General features: G+C 51.3%; 1 protein-coding gene across 3 annotated transcripts in view; it reads right to left on the minus strand.

Moving 5' to 3' along the window:
• Positions 1 to 12,556, minus strand: part of Svp (COUP transcription factor 2) — a 68,191-nt gene that overhangs the window by 29,629 nt on the left and 26,006 nt on the right. For all 3 annotated transcript variants that reach the window (XM_076808888.1, XM_076808887.1, XM_076808886.1), the window contains one exon: positions 11,896 to 12,447. In XM_076808888.1, the coding sequence (XP_076665003.1) occupies positions 11,896 to 12,447 (552 nt within the window). The remainder of the gene's footprint in view (positions 1 to 11,895; positions 12,448 to 12,556) is intronic.

Here is a 12,556-nt window from a genome sequence, read left to right on the forward strand (position 1 = left end):
ACTAAAACTCACAAAAACCCACTAAAAATTTCCCTGCAAACGTGTCCGCCAAACACGAGGTGATTCGCTCGGCCGGCAGCTCGTTAATATTAAAAAAAAATCTGGTCACCCCTTTCCCTGTCTCTGGGACTTGCCCGTAATCTAACCAAGCCCGTAGGAATTCCGTGCTCGCCGCTTTGAAATTAGTCGACATTACCATACGTTAATTCCGGGTACGTGATAAAAAGCAGCGCGCCGCCTTATTCTCCTCTTACACGCGTTTCAGTCGAGTCGGTGAAAGATTGCCCGTGGAAACTACCTCGCGAGTGACCGTAGCTACCTTAAGGGGAGGTTCCGGTCTAGAGCCCCAAAAGATAGGTGATCTTTAGAAATTAATTTAAGGAAAACTACTATATATACTTTAATCGGACGTTTTGCATTGTATTAAGGATGTCTTAAATTATAGAAATATATTTTTTGTTTTATAATTAATCATTACAGACGACACTGGGGAGTCGTTGAAGTCAAGGCGTCAAAAAAGTGGTCCAAATCGGTGGGACCTGTATCCCCAAAAGTTATTATCCGATTCGATTGAAACGTTTTTTATTTTGAAGAATATAGTTCTGGCTAGGGGGGAAACCAGAACAAATCACAAAAATGACATTTTTTTAGAAAATAAAGACACTTGAAGTTTGAAATCACTTTCCCCTATATTTTTCACCCTTTCAACGCCTTTGAAAATTACAAATTTTCATTTTTTGTATTCTTGTATGGTACCGCCCTAGCCAGAAGTATATCCTTCAAAGTAAAAAAAGTTTCAGTTGAATCGGATAATAACTTTTGGAGATACAGGTCCCACGGTTTTGAGAACACTGTTTCGAGAAAAACGCGTTTAAAGTTTTACGTGAGTGCCGAGTGGCCGGGTGTTACCCGTGCATTTGCCGCTACTCAAATGCCTATAACTTCGGGAATTTTACGAATTTCAACAAATCCTTTTAAACACGTATTCCTAAAAGGTTGAACAATCGAAAAATGAAATAAAAAAAAATCGACTTTTAGACCGGAACCTCCCCTTAATTTAACTGCGTCGAGCTGTCCAGTGCTCACCAGCAGGAAATACTATCGTATTTTCCGGTTGTTGCGCGGCGCGGGGCGCCACGCGAATGATACGTTCGATCGGTTTCCCCAGACAGTGCAGAATTTCGAGTGAGAAAATAATTTGCAAAATAATGAGCCGCACCGCTCGAAATCTATTCACCGGAGACTACGCATCCAGGATCGCAGGTACACCCCCCTGCGATCTCTGTTCCCTACGAGGCGATGATGCTCTTAATGATGGTCTAATTCTCCAGTGCGAGACGAGAGAGCCGATCACCAGTTGCACGGCTCACGGAGCAGGACGTGATTTATTCGTGGCCACAATCGGGTTTTCGCTTTCACGAATCTGCCACGCAAAACAAATTTTGCGGTTGCGAAACACGGTGAGGCGGGGTGGAGGTTCGAAAGGCGAGAGATCGATCATCGTGAGCAAAGTAGAGTAAGAGAGAAGGAGAGACGAACGAGTCGGCAAGGGGTTACAACGTAATTGTATTAGTTGGGTAGGGTCCATGGAGAGCAAAGGGGTCCTGCCGTAAAATTAATGCCTTTGGCTTATCAGTGGCCTGACACTTGAGCGCCAAAAGTCCCGCGTTTCAAGCAGTGGCGCGGATTTCGAGGGGCATCCCGAACGAGAACAATCCCCGACGCGGTCACCCGCTAACTGCCAGCCAACTTGTAGCACACACCCGACTAAATGAGCGTTGCGACGCGTAACGTCGGGTCGCGTCCCAGCGAATCATGTCCCGCCCGCCTCGATTGCAGTGTCAGTGTACTCGCGTCTCGATCTTGGACTGTGCCTTCACCTCTCCCAATTACCGTATATTTCCGTTAATTGCGCTCGCTCGATTGCATTCTAATCCTTGCGCTTGTCGTTCCGTTGCGCTGAAACTCCCCCCGAGAGGATAGTTGCACGAGAAAGCAGCCTCTTTTCGGGCAAAAGGCGCGTGTATCTCTCGGAAGCGTGGACGTTTTCGGTGGGTTATTTCTCTCCTAATGAGAGCCCCATTAGGAAGTAACGGAAGGTATGCACCGCGGGCTCTGTCACGGGTGTAGAGAACAGATCCTGCTCGATGTAAATCGGATTAATTAAAGGCCAGCTTAGAGAGGAAGGGAGGTGAGGGGCGCGAGTTTTATTCGGTTCGACGAGGCGAAGCGAGTCGAGGCGAGACGATCGGAGGATGACCGTGTGGCTCGCACGAGGCTGCCGCTGCAAGGCATGCATATCACTGCGGAACGAGGCCGAAGCGAAAACACACACACAGCCAGAAAAAGAACGAGGAGAAGAAAAGGAAGCGTAAAGATCCGGTGCGAATCGCGTGGAAGGAACTCGGAATTCTGTTTGCAGGTGAACCACCTAACCGCGTGTCGTTCTTTTCCGTCTCGCGACCTTTCGTGGGACTAACGACGCGTTCCGAGCCGCTCGAGGGCCACCGATTCTACGTACCTATATAAGTACCTACCTACAACAGCCACGATAGGTAACAAAGCCGACGAAACACAGGGGCGAGGGTAGGGAAACGTTGAATAGTTGATCGCGGAGGTGAATCGATCGAGCGCGGACCTGCGGAGAATCAAGCGAGCGGGGTTCCATTGCAATTACGAGGATTCGTCGAATGGGAAAAGCGAGACGTTTAAGCGGAATAAATAGGTTCGGCTCGAGCAGACTCCGGCCGACGCCGACGTAAAAGTCGAGAGCGCGTCGAGCGTGACGAATCTCGTTGGCAAACCCAATACCGGCACCGAGATGTTCCTGATTGAGAAGTCAGAAGGAGGCGAATACGAATACGAACACGAGCGCGAGCGCCAACGGGATTGGGAACGGGAACGCGAACGTGAGTGTGCGAGCGAGTGTACGTGTATCGAAGCGTGGAGGGAAAAAATTGGATCGGTCACGGACACGTGGTACTATACCACCATCTCGTTCGTTCCTGATTCAAACCAAAAAAGAACCCCGATATGCTTCGCCTCGGGAGCCTTCCACCCCTCGCCGCTTCTCCTACGCTTCGTCACCGAAATCTCTCTCTTCTCTTCCCTTCTTCTCCGTCATCCGCCGCTACACCCCGCTTCCACCCTCGTTCCTAAGGTTCCGCGCGTAGCGTATAACACGGCCAGCCTCTCCTCCGTCTCTCCTCTCTTTATTGCTCCCTTTCTTTCCGAGGTTCCTTCGGCACCCCTTAAACACCCCTAAGCGGGGTCGGGGTACGACAGCGGTCGGTCGCGGTTAGGGGATGCTGAGTCATACAGGCCAGTCGGCGTGGCGCGGCGTGCCGCATAGCGGATACATGGCGTGTCACCCCGAATATTATTCGAGTGCCTGACAGCGCAATCTGTGAATGCGCGATATTGTCTGGTGGTGGCGGCAGTACGTTCCGACGTATGGTCGGCATGTGGGACTAGGAATGCCACGCGTGTAACCGCCAACACCCTCCTACGCATCCTACCCTTATCCCAGCCTCCTGTATCCACCGAGCTCTCCGTTCTTTCCGAACCCCTGCGCTCCTTCATCCTTCGTTCTGTATCTTCCTTTTATCGCTCTTCACAGTTCGGAAAGAAGAATTTTCGCGCGCGCACCAGCGGCTACACGAAAGAGGAGCTTCGCGGAATTCTGGAGCAAACAAAATAAGAATTTACCTAGAGTGGCGCGCGCGCGCTATAAATTCAGGCTGCGTTTGTTCTTAATTTAGAGTTCGACCGAGCCTGTGGGGAAAAAACGACCGCAAACGCATCGACGCCGAAACGGCGCGGCGCGACGCGAACCCTGCGACCTCGAGGCGCCTTTTAGGCCGATTCCTTCGAAAGAAAGGCGCTGCTTCTGTCGGTCTGGATTCGCTGCGCTTTTGCTCGCCTGTCGACTCAGCCGGCACCCATGCTAGCGCAGCTTTCGTGTTACTTCGAGGCAGAATTTTGAGATTTCTCCGAGAAGAAATGGTAAGATATCGAGGAGAACGGTCGTCGATCGTTGCTGATCGGAGGGCTCTGAATCTGCGACGAGGGCATCGACGTCGCCGTGCAGAGGAACCGGGGGAAGAATGCGAGGGGTGTGCGCGCGTGACCTGCGGCCAGAAAGAAACGCGTACGGTCTGTCGCGTGTTTAGCGGCGCGCCCGTGTCAAACGTGGCCATAAAACACGCTTGCGCCTAAATAAAATCCGGTCCCCCCAGCGCGGCGCAGCGTCTGTTCAGTGATATGCACCAAGCAACGCGCGGTCCGTCACGGACACGCTGCTCGCATCTTCACCCTCTTCCATCCTGTTTTACCAGTTCGCGCCAACTCTTCGGCATCCTGAATCTCTGTGCCAGCTCGATTGCAGGTAAACTCCCGTGTGCGTAACTCTAAAGGGCAATTCTATATGATCTAGGTAGTACCTCGGAACGAATTACGACGCGCACAACCGAAACGACTAAGTAGATCTCTGTCGTCTTTTGAAGGAAATTTACGAGGCAGAGCGATAAAGTCACCGGGACGATCAGATCTGGAGTTTACGAGCGTCTCTAGGTAGAGGTGCGGTGCCACTATAGTAGACTCTGGGACTGGAAGGTTGCAGCGCGGCCTAGAAAACGGAAGAGGTCGCGCGGAGAGACAGGTGCTGCTATCAAGACGGCTCGCTACGCGAATCGGCCGCGAGCGTTGCTTCTTTACGACGGCTATTAAGCGTCCGAGCGACGCAATCCGCTTAAAAAATACGCCGTCCACTTTCGTCGCGCCATCACGGATTACACTCCGTTCGTCCCTTTTGCTTTCCTGACTCGTCACTAATCTTCTGCCGTCGCGACGATTTTTGTCGAATCTCCTGGCTCGTTGTCGTTGCTCGCAAACGCACAGGTACGCATACGTGGCAATAGGTTAGCTGGGACGAAAGAGAGAGCGCGAAATTTCGGAGCAGCATCGCCGCAGTGTGTCCCTTTCGACGGTATTTCTGTGGAAACTGCGAAAAGGATGGGTCTTTGTTTCGTGGATGGCGCGGTCGGGCGATATCACGGTAGAACGAGTTTTCGGGGTAGTGGGATGAAGGAAATAGAGGCGGGAAAGCTGGGAAACCGGGAAGCGTATGTTGGGCAGCGAAGATCGGCGCAGCGCGGTGTAATACGCGCGCGTAGGTTAACCGATGGACAGACAGAGGCCTCGGATGAACGCAGTTCGTTTAGCTGCTAGCAGCGAGGTGGGCCACCGAGAAGCCGTGGCGAGGGTTCGTTTCGGCCGAGGACGTCGATAAGCGGTTCGCATTGTCCGACGGTCACGTGGCCACCCTCGCCATCCTCGCCATCCTCCAAACGACTCGGTGGCCCCGGCTACCGTCGTTTATATTAAACTCCGAGGTTAATACCGTGGCTTACTCTAATACCGGGGCAACCCTTTGCCCTGCGATACGCCGATAAGGGTTGCGCGCCCGCGAATACCGGAGGACCCAGCCGCAACTCCGATAACATCCCTGTCCCACCGTTGTCTTTATGTACCGCGAAAAACCTTCGCCATCCCTTATCTTTCATCTCTCACTCCCTGTTCTTCTTTATCTCTCGTCCACTCGGCTTACGAAACAAACTTTGCCCACTTGCAGATTTACAATTAGGCGCAACGCTCCTGCAACGAAAACGCGCAACGTTGACAACGGTTTACGCGCACAGCGCTCCAGCAAGCTGCATCCCTGTGCACGTGTACCGTAACATAAATATTGCATTAACGTATTACAGCAGAGATTCGAAGTACGTTCGATTAGCGTTTTAATCAGGATTCGGGAGAATTAATGTCTCGTAAACGCGTCCCGGGCTGTTGCAGGAGCGAGAGCCGTGCAACTTTTAGCCACCCCCGTGTTGATGGTCGATAGAGGACCGCGTGGACGAGCGTGCAACGAGAACGCGCGCGGAAGAGGGCAGATAATAAAACGAAAATGGGTAACGCTGGAAGTCAAGGGTTGGGGGACGCGACCCCAACTCGACGCCAAGTAACAATGCAAGAGATAGAGAGTCGACCGCGAGGATCGTGGTCCCGGGTTCGCAGATAACGCGTTCTCCCCTTCCGCGGACGATCACCATCCCTTCGAACCACCGCTCGTTCGTTCATTCGTTTCGTTCGCTCACTCGTCCGGCGTGATCCGGCCCGGCCTGGCCCGGCCCAGCTCGGTCTCCCTTCATCTTCTCGCGCACGTATGCACGCGACACGCGAAATCCATCCGTTCGACACCCCCTCGAAACACCCTTGCAAATAGATTGGCCACGATGCTGCATCGGCGTCGGGATTTTGTATTGTCTCGGCGCCCCGACCACGCGCTTCGTTCTCGGCCAAACAGCCGACTTACAATATTTACGTTCTTGACTCTATAATTTCAAGTAAAGTATTGTCTCCTTCTTTTCCTCCAATCACGGTTCCCCTTTAATGAATTTCAACGACCGAGCGAAAGTGTCTAACGAACGCCTCGTATCCTCCGTTGATATAGACAGGGAGCACCAAGCGTGTCTTTAGCGTAGAGAGATGCAATTAAAGTCAATCAAAGTAGTCTCGCGACACGACCGTTCAGTTGCGCAACGCGATGGTCATATTTTTGTCGGTGGATCTTTACTGATCGTAAGGTTAGGAGTGGTGGAGGGTTAATGCGCCGCGCGATTATCCATCCATCTCGCTGCTCGCATCGCGGAAGCGACTCGCGTTCAGAAGCCCCCCCGAGAACTCGGGACGGTTCTGTTGGTCTCGTGATAGACGCTGATTAGACCGTAACGCGGAGAATCTCGCTGCGTTCAAGTCCCTTCTTTTCATTCTCTCTGGCTGTGGCTGTCGCGCATCCATTTCTACCGGTTCTCGTTTCTCTGCCCATCTCCGGTCGACGTTTCAAGAGCGCGACTGTGTCGCCGCTCGTCAATAAATTATTCGAGGTTAACAGGTGAGCGTGGACGACAGACGGTGATAATAACGACAACGATAAACACGCCAATAATACCTACGCCGCGCCAGTGGGATCGGATCGAAAACGCAGTGGTGTTGGTAGGGTAAACTCGACTTAGTCCGTGATAGTGGTTATTCCGCGATACTTTCAACTCGAAGTTGCCAGACCCAATTTAGTTATAAAAAAAGTAATAGACAGCGTTGATCTACTTGTTTATGATGCGGTAAAAAAATCAGTCAATTAATGTTAGTGTGATAGATTGCGAGCGTTTTTGTTCTAGCAGCGCATTATTTGGGAAATTCCTCGTGCTAATTGTGGACGGTCTATGTATTATATGTGCTTCAGAAGATAAATAGCAAATTAAAACAGCAGGTAAGTGCTGGTAAGGTGACACTTTAACAAGACTTACTTTTGAAATTATCATACAGTAAAGCATCGGTACTATTTTTGCTTATGCAAATAACTAAATTCGTATTTTTCGTGTACCTCAGACTGCGTTTCTGATTGCGCTGCTTGAGAAATTCTGATGGTCAATTCAAAAACTATTTAAGAAAGATATTTCAAGATTGTTAACTATTAGTAATTTCTAATTAAATATATAACGCTCTAAATGTCCGTATTTCTGCTGATGAAAAATAGCGATGTATGTATTGCCCCAAGCTCGTGCAACACTCGCGTAAATGTTTAAATAGTTTAGAATTATTTTGTTGCAACTATACTACAAACGTAACGCATATAATAATAAGAAAAATACGTATTGATCAGAAATGGGGACATGAGCAGAAATTGGGACATTCACCTTATCATATATTTTGGGATATTTAACGTATTACAATCTTCCCCCTGTTACTATCGCCACCGGTCTACCCTATGCCGTGAAAATTTAATTTTCTATATTTTCAACTAAATATACTTAGTAAATTTCTGTTAACCTATTATTTGTTTGTGTGATGTCTAACCTACCATTATATCCTAGACTCACTTTCAGAACACATGAATATTAGCAGCTACTAGACAAATTCTAAAACTATCACGGACTTACCCGAGTTTACCCTATTGGAATTGTATGCACTCGCACTGTCTAGCTCCGATTTAGGTTACAAGACCCACCGTGTCCCTGCTGGTCCGGTGACGCGCGTTCTTTTATCCAGCTTCTCCCACGAGCCGCCTATATGTGCAATTACGATAATAGCCTTGCTCCTCACGGCACGACTGCGCTCGAGGCGCGAAGAAAGATCGTTGACCCAGATTTTCTTCTCCCCATTCGTAGCACCCCTATTTCGCTGCTAAATATTCAATTTTTTCCACCGTCTTACTCGGCCTCGAAGCTTCTTTACCAAAATCATCGTCGGTCCCATTAAAGAACGCGAACGAGCCGATTAGCAGTATCGAATAAATCCGGTTGCCCCTTATTCCTATCTCGCCGAATACGAACGCTTGGAGTATCAGTTTGGCCGAGCTAGAGCGAACAACGATCGCGGTTACTTTCTCCTCGCGTCTCCGCAATGCCCCCGTTTGCGCGTCCGTGTCCGCTTCGATACGCCATAGCCTTCTCGCGATTGGACACGACGCATGGAATCGTTGCTCGATGATTGCGCGCTAACATCAACGAGGATACGTCGGAGTGTAGGTACCTATATCGTCCATGCTTATCTAGCCGGATCGTTTGAGGAAAAGAGCGTGCTTACGAAACCGGCGTATGCATGCGCATAAGTACGTAGGTACACCGTAGGTACACCATACACCGTGCACCAAAGCCGACGACGGGACGTCATAGTTGTCGCCGGTTTCGACAAAGATCCGCCGTGCGCGTTATTTACGAGCAGGACGACGCCGTCGATACAGGTATGTAATCCTTAAGAAAGTCCACTGTCGTCTGGCGAAAATTTATGGAAACTAGAATCGGAATGAAACGCGTTTCGCAACGACGCGCCGCGGTGGAAGATTAATCCTTTAATAGGATCGTCGGAAGACCGGTATCTCGTAAACGCGGCGACGCGACGTTCGTCGGGCAGATTCCTCGCGGTCGAGAAAAAAGTCCCCAGTTGCGGCTCATATTCTTAATTACGTCGTTAATCGGGGGGGATAGAAGGGGGAAGCCGCGTAGAAACGAAAAGCATATGGTAGCGAATACGTGGGCCCGTGGTTGCTCGCCTGCGCCGCGCCGGTTGGCCAAGGCAAAGGGAATTGCATCGCATGCCACATAATCGTGGGAGTGTTTCCCATCAAGATACACGTAGGTACCGCACTCGCCGTAATACCCTCTCGCATAAATATATCTGCATCGTAGCTTTGCATGCCTCTACGCCTCTACGGGGTGGCCTCGAACGGGCGAACGCCGCGCTGCGCCGCGCCGGAAACTTTCGGTTGGCGGGACGCGTTGACGCTTGGACAGCTACGCTATCACTATCAACGATTCAACGTATAAAAGTCTGCGGTACCCTTTCCTATGTTCCCATTTCTCCAGTTCATTCGCAGGAGCAGGCTTGCCTCGCAAATATTTCTTACAGAACCTTCCGGAGGAACGCGACTTTGCAATTTCTCGCTCGATAGATTCTTTAGGCAAGTTCCATTGATTCGACTGCTGATCGAGGACAGTTGGCCCATAGGATATTTTCCCGCCACCGGGTATGCGTCTTGTATGCACAGGAGAAAGCTGAAGCGCTGGAACGGTCGATCTAGCGAGCTAAACGTACTTTATGCACCGTGCCCTCGTTCCACCGTTTTATCCGAACAATTAGACACGTGATCCGCGGTTACGAGGCGTGTAAAAAAAGTCGCTGCCCTCCGAGATAGAGATCGCGCCTGTTGTCGAGATTAAAAGGAAAGATGAAACGTAAAGCTTCCATTCGCAGAGCTTTCCCAGCGCCAATTACCATGTAAATAGCTTCGGACTCGGGGAAAACTAACGCATCAATAGCAGTGGCGAATGTCCACCTAATTGTAAGCAGCTGTTAATCAGTTGCCGAGTGTTGCATCGAAGAAACACGATAGCGAGCTCTATCGGTCCGAGTTTCAAACTGTCGACCAGGACCAACCTTGCCAGTCGCCTGCTTATCGGAAGCTCGTCCCTTGTATTTGCAAAGAAATTGTTGAACAGGATCCCAGCGGTGTTACGCAACAGCGAGTTTCGAGCTTTATCTCGAAGAAAATGGAGAACCGAGTGAGGGGTGGCAAGCGAGGACCCTGTGTCACACGGAGCGCAAAAAGATCCAGGCAGTCCCCCGTATAAAAGGAGAAAAAGAATAGGCGAACGAAGAAGAAGAAGAAGATGAAGAAGCAGGAGAAGAAGCGAGTGCTCCGTGGCCAAGGAAAAGAAGAAAAAGAGGGTAGCCGAGCGAAGGGGTGGAAGAAGAAAGGCCGAGAATCGGGGACATTAGCATAAGCTAAGCCAAGCTAAGCGCGCCCATATAGCACGGAAATAAATAGCCGGTTGTCTCGTATCTACACCGAGACGGTTTAGCATGGGCCAACCACCGCGTCGTCCTCGTGGTCCTCGCGGCCCCCCAAAAAACCGAACGCGCGTGCGTTTGCTTACGTTCGATGTTGCACGATCGTGTCCGCGTAGGTACTCACGCTCGGCCAGTGGCCACCCACCGCAAACGTAGCGAGAGTCACGTTTGAGTCGATCGCGAAGGAAAATCGAAACGTACACGTACAAGCGTGGCCTTTCCAATCGCCGATAAATCACATACATAACTAGGTGAGTACTCGCTCGTGCCATGCTATCTCGTACCTATCCTTTTCGATTCGTAACGATCAGAGGCGAAAGTTTGCTGTGCACTGCAGCGCTGAAAAACGATCCATGACCGACGAAGAGCACGACGCGACACCGAGAACGATTTTAGGTGGCGATGGTCTTGGACGATCGTATCGGGGGTGCGCGCTGAACCGGTAGTCCCGCCGCGCCGTGGCGATGCTGCTCGTGATTCCTCGAGGGACGGCAAAAGAACGGGAGTAGATGGGCCGGCAGATAATTACCGCGCGCCTCCGTTGTCGTCGGATGCGAACATACGAAACGAGAGAATTAAACGGAACGAAAGAGGCGCGGAGGGAGTGGGAGGATCGTTTAAAGGTAACGTCACTTTTAAAGCATTTCGAATATTCTTCGTGCGGTAAAAACGTTCTTACCAGACGCAAATGCGGTAGGTATACCTGCAGCACGGGAACGGTACGACGTTCGTTAGTAAATACCTACATAATATTCCATCAACGTTTTATAGTTTCCAAAACGTTATCGTAATTATCGCGGAACGATTTTACGTTGCGCGCGACACGCGTAAACGCGCAAACGCGTGTGCTTGAAGAAGATCGTAGCGACCATATAGGTGGTAGCGAATGGTTGGGTAGAAGAGGCTGATGGGTGGAGAGGATGAGAGAGAGAGATAGAGTGAAGCGAAGGGAAGTAGAAACGCAAGCATTGTCTCCGTGGCTCGATGACGATCTCCGCACCGTCGACGAGCGAGCGTTCGTCGCATTGTTACGTCGTCGGGGCGAATCTCGTCCCTGGCTAGAACGGGTATCGCGTCCTGGATGACAGTGGTAGCGGCGATAACATCTTGGCGCGTCGATTAGACGAAGCTACGCGAAAGCGCGATCAACGGACGGTCCGAGAACAAGCGAGCGAGCAGAGCGAGTGAGCGAGTGGCGAGCGGCGCGCGTCAAGAGACCGTCGCGATCAGAGTTCTTCCGGCGGCCCTGCCACCGCTCACGGCTCACGGTACCGCGCTGTGGGAAGCATTGTCCCCTTACTAAGCTTCTCTAAGCTCGTGCAGGATCGACGAGCCGCGTGACAACAACGACCGTCTTCGAGATAGCATCGTCACACGCCGGTTACGGAAAAGACGGTTCCTGGTGCGATACGACAACTGGCGAGATCATCTCGGCCCGACGCCGGGGACGCGGAGCGCCGCGGCCAAGCTAAATATCGAATGCGTGGTTACCTGTGGTGAAGAGGACGATGGCCTTGAGGCAGCTGTACTCGGCAGAATCCACGTGAAGAGCTTTCAGCTTCTCCACCTGTTCCTGAAAGATTCTGATGTGGTCCATGAAGGCGACCACTCGATCCGCTGCCATGGGCGAAGCGTGAAGACCGGCTGCCGCCAGCAGCGGCGCCACGTGAAGTGGCATCGAGCACTGGCTAGCGTTCAGCACAAACAGCTCGCTCCAAACTAGCCTGAGCAGGGCGACCTGGTCCGTCACCTGAAGGTCCGGGAAGAACGGGATGTTTCTGGCCCATTCCACCGCCGAGAACAGCAATCTCGCCGCGAGCTCGCAAATGTTATCGATTCCCATGATATTGTTCGGCTGCATGCACTGCCCGTATCTCGAGGTCGGATACGGCTCCGCCCTCAAAAGTAAACTTATGTACGAGGAGAGGTAAGAGTGGCCGTTCAAACTGGCGCACGCGACAGCGTCACCGTTCGTCAGGGCGAACTGTCCGGGCAGGCCTGGCAGCGATGGTTGCGACGGTGGCACTCGACCCCTCTGCACCGCTGCAACAAAAAAGTAAACGTCAACGTCAGTATTCGACCACCTCCCAATTCTTATGATTTCAGTTTATGCGCTCGCTCAAGTCAGAGACCGGGACCGTTCGCGAAAATT

Source organism: Andrena cerasifolii, chromosome 3 (assembly GCF_050908995.1).
Source record: "Andrena cerasifolii isolate SP2316 chromosome 3, iyAndCera1_principal, whole genome shotgun sequence".
Lineage (NCBI taxonomy): Eukaryota > Metazoa > Arthropoda > Insecta > Hymenoptera > Andrenidae > Andrena > Andrena cerasifolii.